At 40.5% G+C, this 22,749-nt stretch overlaps 1 protein-coding gene across 2 annotated transcripts; it reads right to left on the bottom strand.

The window, feature by feature from the left end:
* Positions 1–358: 358 nt before the first annotated feature.
* Positions 359–21,297, bottom strand: LOC122667874 (SNW/SKI-interacting protein A). 2 transcript variants are annotated; one of them, XM_043864328.1, is made up of 3 exons: positions 21,230–21,297; positions 18,774–20,591; positions 359–374 (listed from the first exon to the last, which is right to left on the bottom strand). In XM_043864328.1, the coding sequence occupies exon 2, from the start codon at positions 20,581–20,583 to the stop codon at positions 18,778–18,780; it is 1,806 nt and encodes a 601-aa protein (XP_043720263.1). In that variant the 5' UTR covers positions 20,584–20,591; positions 21,230–21,297; the 3' UTR covers positions 359–374; positions 18,774–18,777. The 2 variants fall into 2 exon arrangements, with proteins under 2 accessions (XP_043720263.1, XP_043720262.1); XM_043864327.1 differs by lacking the exon at positions 359–374 and having other exon boundaries at positions 18,764–20,591.
* Between the last annotated feature and the right edge of the window lie 1,452 nt (positions 21,298–22,749).

The raw sequence follows: 22,749 nt of genomic DNA, 5'->3' as shown, positions 1-22,749 counted from the left end.
GGCATCCACAAGCACCTCTAAGAGCTCAAGCCCATCTAAGTTTACCCAACATAGAAAATGACCCCAAGCGCCCAACAACCCAAACTTATCGTCTCAGAAGATCGAACATTAGCACATGACCAAGGGTCTCCAACTCAAGCAGTCAAGTTTCAGTATGGAACAAAGCAAAGTAAAAACCCCAAGAAACTATACTTGTCCACTAACTTTTGCGTAATGTACCAATTAAATGGATGTTTTGGACTGCATTTGAGGAGGGACCCAAATAAATCAATATTAAAAAAGAAATCAACCGGAGACAAAACCAGGTTTTAGAAGAAATCAGCAATCATATAAACCCTAGGTACAAAAATTCTCTGTGAATGTTACAAATTGAAACAAAAACCAGAATTTTTCATCTCAAATCGCATGAGCAGGGATCAAATAAACCCTACGTACCTGGGATTTGGTTGCTCTGAGCAGCGTCTTCAATCGACAGTCAGAAAACAGAATTTTTCATCTCAAATCGCAAAGACAGAACTTCACGGTTGCAGAGACAGCTTCTTGTTGAACAAGAAGAGACATACAAAGAGTACTTCGTTCGCTTGGCTTGAAGAAGAAGAGAGCTACAAAGATGGCGTTCTTCGATTGGCTTGGAGAAGAAGACACAACGGCTGTTCACATTACTATCATCTCAGTCCTTCGCTCAGCTTGAGGAAGAAGAGCTAGTACGAAAACTTCGATTGGCTTCAGGCAGGTAGTGGGTATGAAAAGAGGTAGCAGGAGTTACAGAGCGAGCTTCGATGGAGTTCCGTAGTGGAGGTTCTGTGTGTTCCTTTCGGTTGAGGAAATACCGAGTATTTTCACAGGACAATAAGGAGAGATACTCGGCCGTGGATTTTCAAACGATCAAAGCTGTTTTTGACATATTTTCTGACTTGTATTGTTAAAAAATTAATTTAGACAAGAGTGGACATTGATAATAAATGGAAAATCAGGTTTCCTGATTCGACTTGTCTTTCAAGAAAACCCTAGTGACTCGGCCTTGTTAAATCCAAATTAGGTGAATCAAGTTTTTTAATTTTTTAATATAATATATATGTATAAATTAGTAAAAAATAAAAAATAGAGGGAAAAAAATATGAGAAAAACAGATTAAATAAGGAATCACATATCAATAATTTTGAGCTTATTCCATTGAGTAAGAGAAGAAAGTTGGAGAGTTCAGGGTTTCTTAGTGTTTTAAAATACGGATTTACTATTTTACTCAACTCAGATTCTAAGTAAACCATAATTGTAAAACTGGGTTTTGATTGGGGCGAGTCACCAGAATTGAGTCAAATTTTGAAAAACCTGGTCAAGAGTGTGTAGACTAAGCCAGGGTAAAAAATGACGAGACTAGGTCATAAATGGTCTGAGTCAAATAAGACTCAGTATTTTTTACCCGAGTCATGAAAATATTGCCTAGTTTAATCGTTTTTTTTTAAATCATAAAACCAGTTCACTTAGAAACGGAGTTAACTAAATGGTAAATCCACAATCTAAAACAATAAGAAAGCCTCATCTCCTTGACTCCCTTCTCTTGTTCAATGGTATAAACTCAAAATGCATTGATATGTAATTACTTGATTTTTTTTTTCCCTCGATTTTTCTGTATTGTTATGATTTTTTACTAATTTATACATATTTATGGCATTATAAAAAAATTTTAAATGACTTATCTTGACCGGGTTTGACAAGGCCGAGTCACCAGGTTTTAATAGATGATGAGTCGAGTCAGAAAACCTAGTTTTCCAACAATGAAGTGAATTAGCTTTATGGTTTTTTAAAAAATGACTAAACTCGTCAAGTTTGTCATTACTCAGGTAAAAAAACCGAGTCTTATTTGACTCGGACAATTTATGACCCAGTCTCATCATTTTTTACCCTGACCTAGTCTACACAACTCTTGACCAGGTTTTCCAAAATTTTGACTCGACTTGGGCGACTTGCCCCAGTTAAAACCCAATTTTCCAATTATGCGTTTGGTGTAGTAGGAATGTCTCCCCAGTGATAAGCGTTTCTTATGTTCTGTTATTGGCATCAAAGAGATGTCTTTCTTATGCAGATCACCGCATTTTGATACAATTTGTTCTCTCGTCCATTCCTACTTATCCTATGTCATATATTTCCTTCCCTCTTAAAACTTGTCGGTCTCTTGATTCTATTTGCCTTTACTTTTGGAATGGTAGCGCTTCTTCTTCCAGAAAACTATCTCTCATTGCTTGGAATAAAATGTGTACGCCCCCATCACCAATGGAAGTTTGGGCCTTCGAAAGGCTTCAATCAATAATTTGGCCCTTATCCTTAAGTTGTGTTGGAGATTAATTAGTCAACCATCTACACTGTGGGCATAGGTCCTTGAAGCTAAATATTTTCCCAATAATTCTATTTTTAATCCCAAGATAATGGCCAAACGTGGAACTTGGTCTTGGAATAGTATTGTCAATTCTCTACCTATCCTTAAAAGCATGATTTTGAATAGAATAGGCAATGGTAAGAACACTTTCTTATGGGATGATCCTTGGATCCCATCCATCGTGGATTTCTCAATTCCCCAGTCTCTTAATATAAACTTACGGCGAGACATGGTAAGTCACTTGTGTTATTCTAATCAATGGAATATTTCTTTACTTTCATCTTACCTCCCTAGCAGTTTGGTTCAAAAGATCATTGGTATTCCCTCATCTAATGATGATGATGTTTGGTGGTGCACTCTCGCTAAAGATGGTAGATTTTTCACTCACCGTGCAACTAATTTTTTGACTCACAATGTTGTTCATTTTAATTCTAGGAGTACCACCTGGTGGAATTTTGTTTGGAAACTTTTCATTCATCCCAAATTTAAAATATTTTTCTGGCGTGTCTAACAATATGCAAGGATTCCAAAAAAAGAGCGACTCTTTTGAAATGGATCCCAGTCGATCCCCAATTGTTTACTTTGTGGATCTTCTATGGAATCTATATGGCACATATTCCTCTCCTGTAATTAGGCTAAGCATATTTGGGTTGCTGGTCCTTTGGGGTTGAGAACAAAGTTTCTCTCCTCTCCGTCCTTGGAATAATTCTATACCACTTTCCTCACTCATAATCGTCTTGATAAACAATCTTTAAAATGGTTTTTTTTTTTCTGTTTATTATTACCTGTTATTTTATCTAGGATGCAAGAAATAAGTTTGTGTTTGGGAAAGCTAAAGTTTATCCTATGAAGACTATCTTAATTATCAATTGTTGGATCTCTGATTTAAATATTCATCCTCCCAACCTATTATCTTATGCTGATCTTATTTCATCATACTTGGATAATCCCAACTCTTATAATTTATCCTCTCTACTATATTTAAACTTTCTTGTGTTACTTTGCGCAGGAGTCTTTAAACCAGGTTTAGATTCCTCAACCTAGGCTTTTTGCATTTTGTTAGAAGGACGGTTCATTTTGGTAGTTGCAGGATACTTGTCTTCTCATCATGGGTTGGAATCGAAGGTGATGTCGATAATCAATGATCTCAAACAAGCTTCAAAGATGGGCCTCAGGGTGAGAGAGATTTGGTGTTCAAACAAGGCAATTTTGCAATATGTTCCGCAACCTTCCCAGGATGCTTGGTCGTGGCTATTTTACCTACTCTTCTCCAAATTAATTCTCTTGCAAATGATGACATTAATTTTTTGGTCCCTCTTAATAACTATATTACTTTTTTGGTAACCAGGATTGCTCGTCTAGCAATCCAAGGTCATAAAAGTTTTTGCTATACAAAGGACAATGTAGATATTTCCCTTTTTCTCTAATCAATTTAGTTTTCTTTTCATGAAAAATAAGGGAGAGATACTTGTATTTGTTTTTTTGTTTTGGTGAAGGATAAATTTACTGAGCAAAAGGGCAAGAGGAACTCAAGGCTTCCTTACAAATGTCTAGAAGCCAAGGAGTGGAATGTGGCCAATCTGTCGTACTTGTCATTGATAGGGCCTTCCAGGCTAGGTAATGAACAACTATATTTGCTTCCCTAGACATAGCAACAAAATTACATTCGGTGAAATTTAGGAAATGCTTTGAATATCTTGAAGAAATCCAAGTGCACACAGAGGAGGAGGTGTAATCCGTGGTTGATGATGTCAACTATGTTAGGGCTATCGGATTCCACAATGATATGAGACAAACCCATCTCCATTGCACGATGAAGCCCTGTTCTCATGGCCCAGAATTCACCCATGAGAGCATCTGAGAAAGTAACTGGGATTGATGAGGCCAGAATAATATGACCTAGGTGGACGATCACTCCAAGTCCTCCATGGTTAGACTCCAATGGTAATGCCACATTGTGAGGACAATGGACATGGCGGGGAACGCCACGTGTCCTTTGCCTCATCCCTCTTTTGGGAAGAAGAGAGAGGAGACGGGGGTGTTGGAGTCGCCATCTAGAGGAGGGTTTAAGACCCATAATGTAAAGTTGACTCTCATGTGATGCCCATTGGGGACAGATTGGTTCATTGGTCTAAGTACGGGTCAAGTTACGGTCCGAGGAAGGTATTAGGCACCCCAATCCTCCCAGACTAGTCGGTCTTTCTATTACTAGACACAGGTAATGGCATAACATGCTTTTGAGAGGGGGGATGTAAAATGAAAGAAGATCGTAAGAAAATAAAATACAGGAGAGGTAGAGAGACACATAACCATAGGTTCGGCTGCAAGGTAAAGGTTAGTTACAGGAATGTAAAAAGGAAATACTTAGAAACTCAAATCCCAAATAAACCTAAGCATGATTGACACTAGGCTAAGCATGGTGGTGCAATGCATACACGTATACGAAAATGGCGATTTAATACATATGCATGGCGAAGCATAGAAACTGAAAATAAAATAAAAACATACATGCATGGCATGCGAGGGAACTAGTGAGAATGACATGGAGAAATCTTATACTATAAGGGATGAAGATCATGTGGAAGTATGCATGCATGCTAAAAGATGAGGAACATCATAAGAGAAAAGAAACAAAGTAAAGATAAAGATAGAAAAAAGGTGTGATCACTGTCTAGAAAGATGGGATCACACTTCCTTGGGAGATGCAAAACGGAAGTTAAGCAAAAAATAGCATGTATTGATTAGAATTAAGAGGTTAAGGGGGGACTTACCTAGTTAGATGAAAACAATGGTGTGGAGGTTTCCCTTTCATAGCTCAGGAGATTTATACGTAAAGCAAGTATCGTTGCTTATTGTGGCTTCTCTTGTCCCTTTATAAGTGAACACTTTGTTGCCAAGCCGAGATTACCGGATTGGTGTCTCCAAGCTTGACATTCAAGTCTCAAGTAGGATTGTAGCACTCAAGAGGTAAAAGGCGGTGGTAGGCTTTAAAGCTCATAAAAGGTGCATATAACCTTCCTCAATGTGAGACGGGGTGTATTTATAGATGTAGAGGGGTGTGTGCACTTCCAAATTCGTATAGGTATGGTTGGATTGATCTGGATCGTCGAAAGAAGGTGTATTTGCATCGATAGTGGGTATAAAGTCAAGGTAAGGACCAATAGATGGGTGGCAAGTGGTAAGTTGCCTTAGGGAATGTTTCTTGGGGCCTAAGGGAGCCAAGATTGAGATTCAAGGTGCCAAAAATAGTCTAGGTCACGAAAGGAATCGCAATCGGAGTAAAATATGGCAAGTTTAGGCTTTTACAGAGATTCGACATTGAAATCGCCCGAGTAGACATCGAAATGGATTGGAATCGCCATCGAGTAGTTATCGATGAATAGGACTGACATCGAGGGTTGGTGATTGAGTGTCGATTGTCATTGTCTAAATGTCGAAGTAGGATAGATAGTAGAGATGGACTATTCGACAGTGAAAGGGCATGGCTCAATGTCTATGGAAGGTGGTTTAAGTATCGACTCTGGGCCTTTGCGTGTTAAACTAGGTTTTAGTACCTATAGGCATGGAATTGGTTATTTGGGCCATGCTGGTTCCAAGGGGTCTGGGTCAGGGCTAGCCTTTCTAGGGGTTCTTGGAGGGTTTGGAGGCTTTGGTTTGGGCTCTAGCAAGGGGAAAAGGATGATCGATATACGGATTCGGGTACTGCACACTGACGCTACATCCATAGATACACCGGTTCTAGGCCTTGGAGGGTGCTCATCATCGTTATAGAAAACCTCCAGGGAGAAAGATAAAATGAGGTGTCTACACACGTCGCAATTGATCTTCACGAGCTTTGGATTTGGGAGACTCCGTTCATGCTGAGTAGTAACCAGACTTTCCCTCTGCTGTTGAGGCTTGGTCAGGGACCAAAGTTCGATAAAGGCTCATTGGGCCCTGGAAAACACTTCCTCCGGAGACCAAATCTTCTCGTTGAAGCATAGATCATTGTGGGCAACCCATAAGTACCAACAAATGTAGAAGAACATGCTTAGCATCTCAATTTTTAGCTGCTTAGATGTGAAATCAAAGTTGTCCCATTTATAGAGGATTTAGCTTGATTTTAAACACTCAAAGTTAGGCATTGTGAATGTGACATTACTCTGCCCCAGCTGGCTTTGTCCAGGTTCCAAAGGGCGACCCTGGGCCAAACAATCATGGCCAACCCGGCCCAAATCCCAAAGGTGAGTGTAAAACCCTAAACCCTCCCCGAGGAAACCCTAAACCATCGTTTTGGAAATGGAGTTTTGTATGAATGGTATGAATGGAGAAGTTTCTGTTCGTTACAACATCGTGCAAGAGGATGGTTACTGTTACGTGCGAGATAATCTAGAAATAAAATAAAATAAAAAAGAAATAATAGGGATAGAAAGAGAGGAAGAGAGAGATAAATTTGGGATAGAGTTTTGCTTTACAGATGAAGCAATGGCGTCTGGCTTGTTGGGAGGTAGCCTGCCTCTCTCAAGATAATCTCTAGAGAAAAATTAGGATTCCAAAAGTCTGATTTCTATTTCACCATTCACAACTAAATACACGTACAATAATTGGTTATCACAACTACCCACTTCCCACTCCTACAACTTCTCCTACATTTTCTCTTTAACTCATCCGGTTGCTAATAACTAATTACACACTTACTACTAATTAATAACTTAATAATAAATAAAATTACTATTACTAATTAACTACTTAATATTAATTAACTATTAAATAAGATACACATGGAGTACGTAACAATCCTTCCCCCTAAAATTGGTCTTGTCCTCAAGACCACTCAATTACAAATGAAAATTTAAAATAATTCCACCCGGATCCCAAATCTTGTTGGCAAAATTCCCAAGTTGCTTTTGTCGATTGTCAATGCTAAGCCCACGAACTCGTCGGTTCAATAATACTTGAAAAACCTTATGAAAATCTCGTATGGACCCGAGACGGTCAATCTCTGTTGAACAAATCGTTTCCATCCAACCGTTAAACAATGGAGGATACATCTGTATAGACCCGGGACGATCAATTTCCTCCACCATGCCTGGCTTTGATACCAGTTACCTTGGCCATGGATTTAGTTCCAAATTCGATGTTTCTGAGCCGGCCTCTTTTCATGCTTTCCAACGGTTGAAGGGCAATTTTGCCATATCCTGGTCATCAACGCAAGTTTATTTTGAAGCCATGCGAAACTCTAACTCAGACTTTGTTTTCAACCCGACAGGATATCTTACATCGAAACTCAGGATAAAACGGAGGGCGTCCTAGCCATTGATTCGGCACGGACTCTCTAGAATTTGGTCGCCTGCTGGTCCCTTATTTACGTTGAAGGACAACAGAGCCGTGTTTTACAATCTTGTCCTTACAAAAAATGTTAAAAGGTAAAATCCAAATTTTGGATTATCTATTTCACCATTCACAACTAAATACACGAATAATAATTGTTTATCACAACTAACTCATCCGGTTGCTAATAACTAATTACACACTTACTACGAATTAATAGCTTAAAAATAAATAAAATTAGTAGTACTAATTAACTACTTAACATTAATTAACTATTAAATAAGATACACATTGAGTACAAAATAATCCTTCCCCCTAAAATTGGTTTTGTCCTCAAGATCACTCAATTACAAATAAAAATTAAAATAATTCCACCCAGATCCCAAATATTGTTGGCAAAATCCCAAATTGCTTCTGTCGATTGCCAATGCTCTATGCCAACGAACTCGTTGGTTCAATAATACTTGAAAAACTTTATGAAAATCTCGTATGAACCCGAGACGGTCAATCGCTGTTGACCAAATCGCTTCCATCCAATCGTTAAACAGAGAAGGATACACCCGTATAGACCCGGGAAGGTCGATTTTCTCCTCCATGCCTAACTTTGATACCAGTTACATAGGCCATGGATTTAGTTTCAAATTCGATGTTTCTGAGCCGGTCTATTTTTATGCTTTTCAATGGTTGAAGGCAATTTTGCCATGTCCTGGTCATCAACGCAAGTTTATTTTGAAGCCATGCGAAACTCTAACTCAGACTTTGTTTTCAACCCGACAGGATATCTTACATCAGAAGCTCAGGATAAATCAGAGGGCGTCCTAGCCTTTGATTCGGCCTGAACTCTACAAAATTTTGTCGCTGCTGCTGGTCCCTTGTTTACGTTGAAGGACAACAGGCCGTGTTTTACATTCTTGTCTTTACAAAAAATGATGAATGGGATAATCCAAATTTTGGATTATTTATGTTGTAGAGGTTTTCATCTACATTCTATTGTAGAATCTATTGTCATAGGAGCTGTCCATTTTTATTGAATTCGTATTTCAAAGCATCATAAGAATAATCCACGTGAAGATTTTACAGTTATTTGTCAAACAAAACTTCTTCAACTGAGGGGTCTGATCCAACACTTTTCATGCTTTTCAACGGTTGAAGTGCAATTTTGCCATGTCCGGGTAATCAATGCAAATTTATTTTGACGCCATGCGAAACTCTAACTCAGACTTTGTTTTCAACCCGACAAGATATATAACATCAGAAACTCAAGATAAACCGGAGGGCATCTGAGCCATTAATGCGGCCCAGACTCTATGGAATTTTATCGCTGCTGTTGCTCCCTTGTTTACGTTGAAGGACAACAGGCCATGTTTTACAATCTTGTCCTTACAGAAAATGTTGAAGGGGATAATCCAAATTTTGGATTATCTATGTTCTAGAGATTTTCATCTACATTCTATTGCGGAATCTATTGTCACAGGAGCTGTCTATTTTTGTTGCATTCGAATTTCAAAGCTTGATAAGAACGATCCACGTGAAACTTTTACAGTTATTTGTCAAACAAAACTTCCTCAACTGAGGGGCCTGATCCAATATTTTGATAGCTTACATGCTTGTACCTATCTTATTCAGCTGTTTAACAAGAACCCCACTAGGGAATGGATCTTTCAGGCACCCATATTCTAGGGCCTGAGGAAAGAAAAAGATACTTGCTAATTGTCTGGGATAATCATGGACATTCCATTCCTACAGTAGTAGTTCGTAGTCCAATTATTTCATTTCTTAGAAAGGCTGGGTATACTCATATGACAAGGAAGCCTTATCCCGATTGGTAGAAATTTATACTTGTGCGGTACCCCCTTTATACAAATGTTTACCGCTATCCATGGACGCCCCAAGGCATCAAAAATTGTGTTAAGCCATATGACTCTGCACCACTAGATCTCCTTCGATATTGCCACAATTTGCATTGTCACAATGCTGCTACTACAATTCAACAGATCGATATGGAGTTTCACTCTACTCTGAAAGAGTTGTTAACTGCATTATATGATCGATTGGGTCCTTTATAATAAGACTTGTAATTATGCATGATGTGAACATGGAAGTGAAAGATACTACCACGAACTCGTCGGTTCAATAATACTTGAAAAACATTATTAAAATCTCGTACGGACTCGAGACGGTCAATCGTTGTTGAACAAATCGCTTCCATCCAACCGTTAAATATAGGAGGATACTCCCGTATAGACTCGGGACGGTCGATTTCTTTCGCCATGCTTGATTCTAATACCAGTTACCTTGGCCATGGATTTAGTTCCAAATTCGATGTTTTAGAGTCGGCCACTTTTTCATGCTTTTCAACGGTTGAAGGCAATTTTGCCATGTCCTAGTCATCAACGTAAGTTTATTTTGAAGACATGTGAAACTCTACCTCAGACTTTGTTTTCAACCCGATAGGATATCTTACATCAAAAGCTCAAGAAAAATTGAAGGGCGTCCTAGCCTTTAATTTGGCCCAGACTCTACAAAATTTCATCGCGGTTGCTGGTCCTTGTTTACGTTGAAGGATAACAATTCGTGTTTTACAATTTTGTCCTTATAGAAAATGTTGAAGGGGATAATCCAAATTTTGGATTATTTATGTTGTAGAGATTTTTGTCTACATTCTATTACAGAATCTATTGTCACAGGAGCTGTCCATTTTCATTGCATTCGTATTTCAAAGCATGATAAGAATGATCCACGTGAAGATTTTATAATTATTTGTCAAACAAAACTTCCTCAGCTGAGGGGTCTGATCCAATACTTGGATAACTTGTATGATTTTACCTATCTTATTCAGCTGTTTAACAAGACCCCCACCAGGGAATGGATCTTTCAGAACCCATATTCTGGAGCTCGAGGAAAGAAAAAGATACTTGCTAATTGTCTGGGACAATTATGGACATTCTTGCAGTAACAGTTCTATGCCAAATCTTCTTCCAAACTGATGGACGGATGTTGTCCTAGTTATGGTTGTGCGATGAGGATGCTTCAGCTGTACTTCGGAAATCCCTCAAGTTGGATAGGTGATGATATGCTAATTTTATAGTGAAAGAACCATTCCTGGAACCTCCCAATACTAGACGGTCCTCATGGGGTAATAAACTTAGGTTGACACTTTTGATAGCTTAAATGTCCGATGGGTGGAAGTGAATTTCCAGCAAGTCATCCCTCCATGTTCGGTTCCCATGGTTGATGATATTGGAGACCTTTGAGAGCTCATATAGAGGGGGGTTTGGGATTGAAGGTTGAAGGTAGCTAAAGAAGGGATCTAGTTGTTTTTCTATATATCAGCCTTTTCACCATTCCCTATGTGCCATAATAAACCACTTTTAAACGCCTTCTTTCCTTCCAAAATACTCCACCATGCCCATGATGGCTTGTTACCAGTTTGAGCTTGAAGAAAATCAAAGTTGGGGTAGTATTGGCCTTTGTGAATTTGGATCATAAAGAATTTGGGATGTGAAGCAATCTCCATGCCACCTTTACGAGAGGGGCTCTATTGTGGAGGATAGGGTCCTGAAGTCCAATACCACCCCGCTCCTTTGAACGACATAATCTAGTCCAAGAGATCCAGTGAAGTTTCCTCTCTTTGCACTTTTGACCCTAATGGAAATCTGAGATAGCTTTCCAGATAGTGTTGTGATAGGATGTAGGAAGAGAAAAATGAGAGGCAACATAGGAGGTCATTGACGAAGCTACTGATTTAATCATCATCTCACAACCAAAATGAGTAGAAGTTATTCCCTCCAGCCTTGAACTCTTCTAAAAGTTCTTTCTCAGATTTCCTTGAAAATTTCTGCCTTAGAAACCCCAATTCTTGCAGGTAATACAAGATATTTCCCTAGGCCATTTGAATATGGAATTTTCAAAATGCGGGAAAACCACCTCTTGAACCTGGAATGAGTGTTTGGACTAAATATGATAGTAGATTTCTTCAAGTTAATTTGTTGGCCACTAGCATTGCAATACAAGTCCAAACAATCCTTCAGATGGTTGATGTGATCAAGTTTAACTTCTGAAAACAAAAGGCAATCATTTGCAAAGAGAAGGTGGATGATTGGAGGCGCACGTTGTCTCACTTTGATTCCTTTGATAAGGTGAGCATTCTCCACCTCGCCAATGATAGAGCTTAGGACCTGTGAACAAAAAATGAAGATAAAGGGAGACAAGAGGTCACCCGGCCGAATGCCCCGAGTGAAAGAAAAGGAGCTTCTTTTCGAGCCGTTAATAAGCAAGGTATAGGAAACTGAGGAGATAAATTCAATGATCATATCCACCCATCTATTACAAAAACCCAAGCTAGATAAAGCATTTCTATTGAAAGGCCACTCGAGCCTGTCATAGGCCTTTTTCATATCAAGTTTCAAGGCTATGTATTTTTCTTGCTCTTTTTTCCCCCCCCCCCTGATGCTTAATATAATGATAAATCTCATGAGCAATAAAGACATTATCTGGAATTAAGCAACAAAGGTAGCCTGAGTGGGAGATATAATACCTTGAAGAGAGGTCTTGAGTCTATCCACCAAAATCCTTGTGATAACTTTCACCACAACCCCACAGAGGCTGATTGGTTGAAGTTATTCCGCAAGCTCAGGGTTTGGCACCTTTGGAATAAGACATATAAAGGTCCTATTCAACTCCTTTGGAAGAATACTCAATGAGAAGAACTTTGTGACTACCTAAAAAATGTCATCCTTAGTGATATTATAGAATTTGAGAAAGAAGAGAGGAGGGAATCCATTCAGGCCAGGGGTTTTGAGTGGTCCCATGGATGAGAGAGGCGCAGAGACTTCTTCCTCGATGGGGAGAGCATTGGGCCGTGTTGGTCTCCTCTATAATGACTGGTGTAATAGATGCAAGTGCTTGCTGAAGAGCTAAGGGATAGACTCCTTGGGATTGAACCACTTCACTAAAGTGATTATGAAGCTCTGAGAACACCTCCTCTTCTGAATTGGTCCAACCTCCTACTTGATTTTTGAGTTTGGGAATATGATTATGTAGTCACCGTTGTATTGTTGGGGCATGAAAGAAAGCCGAATTGGTGTCACCACAATTAATCCCGTGCATTCTTGCTTTTTTATGCCACATGATCTCTTCTCTAGCTAATTCTTCTTCCAGCTCACTAAGGATGGCTTCCTTTCGATCTTGGCGATGGGCTGAGGGGGATAAGCTTTGATGCATTTCCAACTGCAACTTAAGATTTCTAATTTTTGATTGGATGTGTCCACAATCCTCGTGATTCCACTTGATAAGAGCATCCCTGCAATTAGATGTCTTCTGGGTCCAAAAGTGTTGATCTGAATCAGGAGAAGTAAGAGACCATGAAGATGAAACCACCTCTTTGCATCAAGGGTGGTGAAACCACAGTGCTTCAAATCGAAATGGTCGAGGACTGATCGATTTGCCCCCGTTTGTATCCACAAGAAGAAGATTGTGATCAGATCCAATAGTCGGTCACATGAATACAGTTGCATTCTCGAATTTTATTCTCCATGCCGATTCGTTGGTTTTCTTGAATTTTGAAAAGAATTTGGGTGGGTTGGAGGCTTTGAGCTCAAACCCATTAACGTAGAAAACCAGTGATCTCTGTGAATTGTTTGAAGAGCCTATAGAACTCAAATGTTAACCACATTGTCACTGAATATACCAATCAAAACTATAATTTACTATGCCTATCTCATTATTTCATCATCTATCCCAATCACAAATTTGATTGTATGTTGAATAGTTGTTGTAATAGGCAAACTCTATGAGTGAAATGTACTCATCCCAGCTACCTTTCAAGTAAATGGCACAAGCCTTGAGCATGTCCTCTAGGGACTAAATGGTCCTCTCCGATTGCCCATCAGTTTGTGGATGAATGTCATACTAAAGTTCAACAGTATGCCCATGGCTTTCTAAAAACTACCCTAGAACTTAGATGTGAAATCTGGGATCACGGTTGGAAATGATACTAACTGGGACACTATGAAGGCAAACTACATTATCCACATATAATTTGGCCAATTTGTCCATCGAAAATGTCACTTTCATCAGGCTGAAATGGGTTGTCTTAGTCAAGCGATTGACAATCACCCGATGGCATCCATACCTCTAGTCTGCGAGGTAGTTCAGGTCAAAATCCATCGTGATATTCTCCCACTTACATTCTAGAACAGGTAACTATTGTAAAAAGCCACATGGTCGCTGCCTTTCTGCTTTAACTTGTTGACACATGAGGCATTTTGACCCATACGTGGCCACATCACCTTTTATTTCGATCCACCAGTACTTCCTCTTCAAATCCTTGTACATCTTGGTGCTGACGGGATGTACAGAATAAGGTGAACTATGCGATTCACTCAATACTTCATTCCTCAACTGCCCACCACTTGGTATACATAATCTGCCTCTAAACTTGAGGATGCCGTTCTTAGTTCGGGTGAAGTCCCGATCTTATTACTTTCCTTCTCGAATTCCATCTCTTAACTTTTGCAAGGTTATGTTGGTGGGCTGGGCCTCTCTAATCCTCTTTACTAGTGATGTTTGTACCACCAAGACTGCAAGTGATATGGTGGCACCTTCGATCAACAATTCTAGGTTCATTCTCCTGGCTTCTTCGATGAGTTGCTCACTAACGCTAATGATGCCAATAACAAGTGTCTATGATTTTTTTGAGGGGGGGGGGGGGGGGGGGGGGGGGGGGGGGGGGGGGGGGGGGGGGGGGGGGGGGGGGGGGGGGGGGGGGGGGGGGGGGGGGGGGGGTGTGTAGGTTACAACATTAGCCTTCCCTAGGTGGTAGTGAATGGTACAGTCATAATCCTTCATCATTTCTAACCACCATCTATTCTCATAGTAAGTTCCTTTTGAGTGAAGAAATATTTAAGGCTTTTGTTGTTGCAGTATATGTCACTCTTTTCACCATACAAGTAATGGCGCCAAATCTTCAATGCAAATACTACCGCCCCCAACCCCAAATCATGAGTGGGGTAGTTCTTTTCATAGTGTCGTGACGTATAGTCAACAACCTTGCCATTTTGCATGAGCACACAACCCAGTCTCAATTTCGGAGTGTCACTATACACTGTCATCCCACCTTGCTGGTCGGATGATTCAATACTCAGGTTGTGACCAACCTAAGTTTCAATTCTTGGAAGCACTTCTCACACTCCTCAGACCACTCAAATTTCATTCCCTTCCTTGTCAATTGGGTCATAGGGGCCGAAATGTGCGAGAAGTTTTCTATAAACCTTCGATAGTATCCGGCCAATCCCTGAAAACTATGGATCTCACCAACATTCTTTGGTGTTTCCCAATCAAGTATTGCCTTCACCTTCCCTGGATCAACTTTGATGCCCTTTTTCGAAACAATATGCCCCAGAAATGCTACCTGAGGAAGTTAGAACTCACATTTGCTAGATTTCACATATAACTTCTTCTCCCTCGGTCGCTGCAATGCCAATCTCAGGTGCTCACCATTTTCTTCTTCATTCTTGGAGTAAATCAAGATGTTGTAGATGAATACAATGACAAACTTATCCAACACATCTTAAAATACCCGATTCATCAATTCCATAAATGCAGCCAGTGCGTGTGAGGATTGCCACAGAGATGGTCCATTCCTCTCGTGGGAATTGGTCCTCCCTTCGAGGACCGAAAAATATGGGTTGCACAATCATCGGAGGATTGGGATCATGCAATCATATGAAATGGAGTCACCACCAAGGATTAGGGCCTAGGGCCCAATTGGTGTAGCCCTATGAAGGGCTACATGATTCCGTTTGGTCTGATAAAAAATTTGGGATAAGTGGTCAGGTTACGAGAGTGGGAAGGTGTTAGGCACTCACTTCGCCCTGGTAAACCGATCTTTCTACTAGATGTTTGTTTTCGAATATTCTTCCATTATAAAACGCCTTATACCAAATTATGTACGGCTAACCATAATGCCTAAACTATTTGAAGAAAAATAAACGATATTATACCAGGTATTATGTACACTACACATGAACACTTAGGAGTCTACATTGTGTCAAAGTCAAAGGTTAACAATAGAAATGTATATCTGCACAATGAACCAATGCGATTATGAAAGATGTAAGATGGAAAGTATCTCTTGGCTTAGGTGGAGACAAATGATTGACTTATTCTCTATCAGACAAAGTAACGACTTACAAATGTTAAGTCTTTGAGTCTTTGGCAGAATAACGACATCACGAGGTCTTGGGAGCCAGATCCTCGATCCTCAGACAGAATAACGACGTCACGAGGTCTTGTCTGCCATATGCTCAATCCTCGGATAGAATAATTACACTATTGATAACTCTCTGATCTTCAAGGAAATGGTATGAAAATGGGTTGGGAAAGTCGAGTTCGGATGATCCAGACTCTAGATAAGGTAATAAGGCTCAAGCGTTCAAAACTAGAAGTGGGACAAACCCCGAAACAAGCAAAACAAGCAAAACAGAGCTCTTGGAGACAAAAAAGACGAACTAGGTTCTGGGAATGCGTTTCCTGAGAAATCTTCCCCTCCATAAATGAGAGAGGGGACCCCTATTTTCGAACTACAGGACCACAGTGGTGATGTGCACTGAAGATGGGTTGTAGGTTTTTTCTCTTTTTTCTTGCAAGGGTATTTTTGTCATTTTATCCATTGATTTTAACGTTGTTAGTCCTACACTAACGGAATGAGAACATGTGTTAATTTTTTAGAAAAGTAGGGGCACACAAAATTTTCCAAAACTGACAGATGTTTTTGTAATTTCATGATACCTAGGGGAGATACGTGAAAATTTCCATTTTTATATGGAAAAATTTCAATTAAAAAACTTTAGAAAGAGTACAAAGTTGGTAGTTGATCTAATACATCTCCTGAGATGAGACTTCTACGAGAATGGTTTGATAAAATATGGGGAAGGGATGTAGTTCTTCTGTCCACTTTATTAATTAAATCATGATTTGTAAGTTAAAATCTTGAAGGCCAGAGCTGTGCTTCTTCTCGATCATGCTTCGGATATTAGAATAGAAAAGAGGAAAAAGAACTGTTTCTCTATTTTCGCATGTGTTGTTTTTGTTTGTTTACTGTGATACATGCTGTAATATATCTGAGCCTGCTATTTATTCTGCAACTAAGGAATATGAGACTTAAATTTCTTTTCTCATTAAAAAAAAAAATTTGATACTTTGACCGTTAGTCAAGCTCCTCGAATGGGCCTCTACATAGCCACTATTGGGAGCTCTTTATCTGCCACGAGAATTGGGCATATGGCAAATTTCAAAGACCAAAGCTCAAATCAATTATGGCCAACAATGTTTTGAGCTTTCTCAAGCATAGGTCTAAGAAATGTGATCAAACCACCCATCGAAAAAACACATGATCGTAACTACATTGCCGAGGAACACACCTAAGAACAAACAAAGTGCCTTACCTTGAAAACCCCAAATCAAGAAGCCAGATCATGGTTCTAACTTCAATATATAAGAATCGTATTGGCTAAAATTGGCTAGAGATCGACATCAATGTAGATCGACTTCAATCTGCTTATAATGGCATCCAACCCGAAAGCCTGATTTTATGGGTGGAAAGACGAAGGTCATAAACCAAACTGTCTCGCGCTACCTGACTGATATGAAACTAAACTCCCCTTCCATTCCTGGTCCACATTCACCGCATCAGCTTGCCTGCTTGGTGTGCTACATTTTAAAAAATAATAATAATTATGAAATAAAGCTATAAATTACAGAAGACTTGCACAAAGAGAAAATAGCAATCCTTATCCCTTACTACATTCCAGGTAACAGACAAAGCATCTCAAAACAGAGGTAAGTTCGAACAAAATATGAAAGTAGCCCCTTAGCCCCATAGGCCATTTGCTACCGGCCAACTCTGTCAAAAACTGCATCACCTCATTGGAATCAGTAAATGAATCCCCGACACCATTGCTCCCTGAAAACCTAAAAGCAGTCCCCACTCCTTACAGTTGCCTCCACCCTGTAGACTACACCACCAAAGTGTGTCCCCATAAAAACAACCTAATTATGGACAGAAAAGGGCGCGGCCCAACCCGCCAAGCAATCAAAAACATAAAACACTCAATTAACAACTAAAATGGCACGATCCTCATCTTGTAACTTGGAAAGAAAATCACAGAAATGGAAGCCATTTAGACCAAGAGCTGACGCAAAATCAAAGCATAAAACCGTAGAAGGGGGAATACAAAGAAGAGTAGTCAGCTGTTTGTCAAGGACAGACGTGGCTAGGAGAGAGATTGTGATAAACGCAACCCGATGCCTATGTTCCCAAATGAAATATAAAATGACAAGACAGAGACTAAAGAACCATATACATTCCAACCAGAATGAAAAATTAGAGGAACAAGAGAAAGAGCTTGGTGTACTACATTGATCCCTAGAGATGATCAATAACCAGAAACTTTTGGTTTACTTCCAACTAACCCAAGCCAGCAGAGAAGTAGAAGCAACTTGGACCATGGGAGGATACCATCAAGCAAAGAGGATGAACAGCTAGCCTTGTTTATCCTTTTCTTCTTCTGAGATTTAGTGAAGAAGGGTGATCAGATGATAAAAGTAGACCAATTGATGGATAATTTCGAAGTATACCATCTGTTCCCTCAAAAACATTTGTGCCCCTGAACAACAGACCCAATCAAAAATTAAAAAGACTCATTAATCCAATTTCAAGAAGCATTAATGATACACCAGCAATCATAGAGAAAAGCACACAAAAAATAGTACCTATTATTGTGTCTTCTTTGACAGCAAATAAATACGCACAAGAAAAATATCATCTCAAATATGCTTTTGCAACTTTGTTCAACACTTGATCAACTCTGGTTTATCACTTACCAAAAAAAAAAAAGGATGCCCATACCATCAAACTAATCTCTACAATTCTTCCCCTTCCCTGCATTTAACAAACAGAATTTGATAAACAAAAGCATGCTTGTCCTCCTAAAACCTTAGGCAGCAGACTTCACATGATATATGGGCAATAGGTATTCCAGAAACTTGTGTATGCATTACAAATGCAAAAATAAACTAAGACATTCGCATTTCTAATGTCCCCTTTCAAATCCAATTCGAGTTCGGCCAGAACCTTTATCATGGCCATCACGCATCGAAGATCCAGCACTTGCACTCATGGTCCCTCCACTACCAACCTTTTCCATTGCCTTCTTACCCTTCTTCACCTCCGTCAAGAACATATCCAATCCAAATGGATCTTGCTCCTCAGCAGCCTTTTCAAAATCAACTGGACCAGTTCTTGGAGCTGCCCTCTCCGGGGCACCTGTAAATCCTTTGTCAGCCTTGAAACGGTCTGTCTTCATAATCTTCTCCAGTTGCTCATCAGCACCTCCATACATATCGGCGTCAGCATCTTTCTTGGGTTTGTACAAGCTGGAGAGGGTAGATTGAGCAGTAAAGAGGCCTTTATCATATATGTTGTATTGATCATCCGTAGCAAATCCAGAGTCCATTCCTTTCTCCTGGTTGAACAGCCTCTGGTCATACATCACCTCACCACGTGCAGTTCCAGTACTTGCCATACCAAGTGCGACCTTCTCACTGATATCACGATCTCTATCCCTAGTAATCTTACTCTTCTTCCCCATTGCAGCGTCTTTTGCCTCCAACCGTCTCTCTCGCTCCCTCTCCCGACGACGTTCTTCACGTATCTTTTCTCGTTGCAACCGCTCCTCTCTCTCCTCCTTTGTCTCCCTTGAGGGCTCCCTATCTCTCTCTTTCACCCGTTCGCCATCACCCCTCATTTCGCCGTCCATCATGCCCTTGTCAACAGGGATAGGAACAGCAGCAGGAGCTGCACCACCAGTCCTCTCAGAACGAGCTTTCTGAGCCAATGCACGCAGTTCTTGCTCCTTCCTTTCCTTCTCTTTCAAAAGCATCTCTTTCTGAACCTTTGATCTCATTGCAACAGCTTCTCTAGCCTTCTGCTCTGCAACATACAATGACTCTGAGAGCTTGGCAAAATTGTCATTGATTTGAACCTCTTGTAGACCTCTTCCATCCGCTGCCAGACGTTTATCAAGTGGGATTGTATACCCTTTTGGATTTTTCCAATTTGAGATACAAGGAGGTATTTTCCAATCTTGTTGGTCTTTCACTGTTACAGGACGTGGGGGAGAATGCATAACTGGCACAGGAGGCGAACCAGAAGCCTTTGGAACACGCTTGTGCTTGAACTTTGGTGGCTCAAGTGGGTCCACTGGCATCTCGACCATCCGTATAATCCTCTCTTTGGCCCCTGAGTTGAAGGCTGCCGACTGCTGTGATGGTTTATACTTGATGAACTTGGAATCAGAGGACTGTTGTGGAACATTTTTTGGCTGCGCTGCACTCAGTCTCACATTGACAATTTTCTCGAGTGCAGCTTTTGTGCGTTCTGCTGTTTCCTGAATCTCCTTCTCCATCTCCTCTGAGTCCTCCTCCTCCTTCATATCTGCCGTCAGAATCTTTGGGATGAGGTCTTTATGCTGAGAGTACACAATCTTCGAAGCATTCTCGTTCTGTTTCACGATCGCATCAAAGGCAACACTACCCTGGGAGTCTACAGTGAGCGCGAGAATTTTTGAGCCAGGCTTTGCGTCTTTCCTGCCCATGCCAAGAGGATACTGGGCCACATGAATCTCAGGAAATGCGCCACCATCTCCGAAATCCTCAGGCTTCCGGGGTACGAAACCCTGACGCTTCAAGTATGGAGGGACAGGATTGATTTTAGCAGCAGCCGATCGCTCGGCCTCGCTGGAACTGAAGCGCTGCTTGAACCAAGGGTCATTCGAGTGATCATAAAGCGATGCCTTCGAGGACTTCACAGGAGGGAGCAGGTCCTTCAGAGCCGCCATGACGACACCAGAAGGAGAAAGAGAGACCCCAATGAAATATCAGGATTCAGCAACCTGGAAAAAAGAGAGAGTGAAAATCCATTAGAGAATAAAAGGCATGGGCCATACGAAGGGGGAAAATAGAAATTTAAACAACCAAACCCTAAACATAGATCCAATGATAACAAAGAAACCCCGATGAAATAGAAATTTAAAAAACAAAACCCTAAACATAGATCCAATGACAACACAGAGAGACCTCCGATGAAATAACAGGATTCAGCAACCTGAAAAAAAAAATCCATTAGAGAAAAACAAATAATCCTTATAGATAGATACAGACATGAAAAGAAACCTTCGTTAGACATCTTGAATCCAGAAAACAAAAAAAAAAAAAGGCATGGGCCTTACGAAGGGGAGAAATAGAAATTTAAACAACAAAACCTTAAACATAGATCCAATGATAACACAGAGTCCCCAATTCATACAACGGAATCAAAGAGACACAAACACATGAACAATTTTTAGATAAGATTTTGATAAAGAAACCAAAACCCTAAATCATGATCTCGTAAAAATTTACTCAATCTAATAGCCAAAAGCAAATTTCATCGCACATAAATAGAAACACAAAGTAGAAACGAACATGTAAAGGACGAACCTAGATATCGCTATGAGCTCGTCGTTCTCCTCTGGCCAAAATCTATTAATTTCGCAATCGGCTTCTGCTGCAACAGTAGTGAGGTGGATGACAACTTGAAGCGGCGATAGAGCGACGACCAAACGAAGAGCGTTTTCCCACATATATACGAGGAATTGCCTGAGTGCCTGACCTTTCCTAACTAAGAATCGGTACTTAAGTGGAATTCATTGGTTCGAGAAATCGGGATCGGATCGGCCGATCTCGATTTGAATCGGATCGACGGATTTGGATAGGAATCAGCACTGGATGATGGATCCCAGCTTTCTCAATAGAGATGTAAATGGGTTGAATATGGATCGATTAGGTGTGACCGGATATGGATACCCTAAATGGATATGGACGCGAAGCGAATCGGATTTTTCAACTATCAATTTACATCTTGACTTTTGTAATCTGGACCTTCCTCCCTCAACGGATATGATTCGTTGTCTTAGATCTTTTCTTTCTTAGCTCTTTTCCTCGTTCTGTAGAACCCAATGAGTCTTCAAGAACCCCCAACATCATTAGCTACTCAGTTATTTAGGGAAATAGAGTGCTACCTAGTGGCTTGCAGTACGCGGCCCTACGCCCATACATAGGGCCGCCCACCACACGCGACCAATTGGCATTCTTTCTCTCAACTATTTATTAGGGGTGTCAACCGGTCGAGCTCGATCGATCTTGGTCGGGCCTAGCCAATTTTACAGGTTGCACCGTGTCTGACCGTTTAGACATTCGGGCTTGCCTTAGGTGGACATGGTACGGTTTCATTTCGGTCGGTCGGTGTTCGGTCTTTAATCGGGGCAGTCTTATTCGGGCTAAATGGGCCTAAACCGGGCTCAAAACGGACTAATGAGCCACTTAAAGCTAAACGGTCTCTAAACGGTGTGGGTTTACTAATTGACATGCAACCAGAATTTTAAGTTCAAACCATCATACCATTGGGCAGTCATGGTACACCTCAACTCAAAGTCAAATAAAGCTTATCCCAACTAAAATAGTAGCACAAAACCGAATAGAAACACATCTAACAAAGTAAGTAGAGGGGGAAAAATAACAGTACAACACCGAATAGAAAGCACATCTAACAAAGTAAGTAGAGGGAAGAAGAAAAATTTGCAGCACAACACCAAATAGAAACACATCTAACAAAGTAAGATCTAAAAACTAAAAACTAAGTCTCATTTCACCTACGTTAGTGTATCTAACCAATAAATGTTAAATACCAACAAAGAAAAAAACAAAAACAGGAAATTTGGAGGGCAGGGGAGGGGAAGTTTATAAGTTAAAGGGTCGGACTGGGTCGGGTTGTAACCAGTCGGTCTAGGTCGGGCCTGGAATCGGTCGGTCCGGTTAGGCGCCCGACAGGCTAGGACCTCACACCGGGACCGCCCTATTACTAGGCTCGACACGTCTAGTAATCGGCCAGGGTCAGGTCGGGCTTTAATCGGGTTGGCTCGATCAGGGCTGCCGGGCCGGGCCTAGAATTGACACCCCTACTATTT

The sequence above is a fragment of the Telopea speciosissima genome, chromosome 7 (assembly GCF_018873765.1).
Source record: "Telopea speciosissima isolate NSW1024214 ecotype Mountain lineage chromosome 7, Tspe_v1, whole genome shotgun sequence".
Classification (NCBI taxonomy): Eukaryota; Viridiplantae; Streptophyta; class Magnoliopsida; order Proteales; family Proteaceae; genus Telopea; species Telopea speciosissima.
Note: the sequence above shows the minus strand (reverse complement) of the source record. Positions and strands in the feature narration are given on the sequence as shown.

Excerpts from the sequence above, each read along its gene's own strand:
- LOC122667874 (XM_043864328.1), bottom strand. The coding sequence starts at position 20,583 with ATGGCGGCTCTGAAGGACCTGCTCCCTCCTGTGAAGTCCTCGAAGGCA.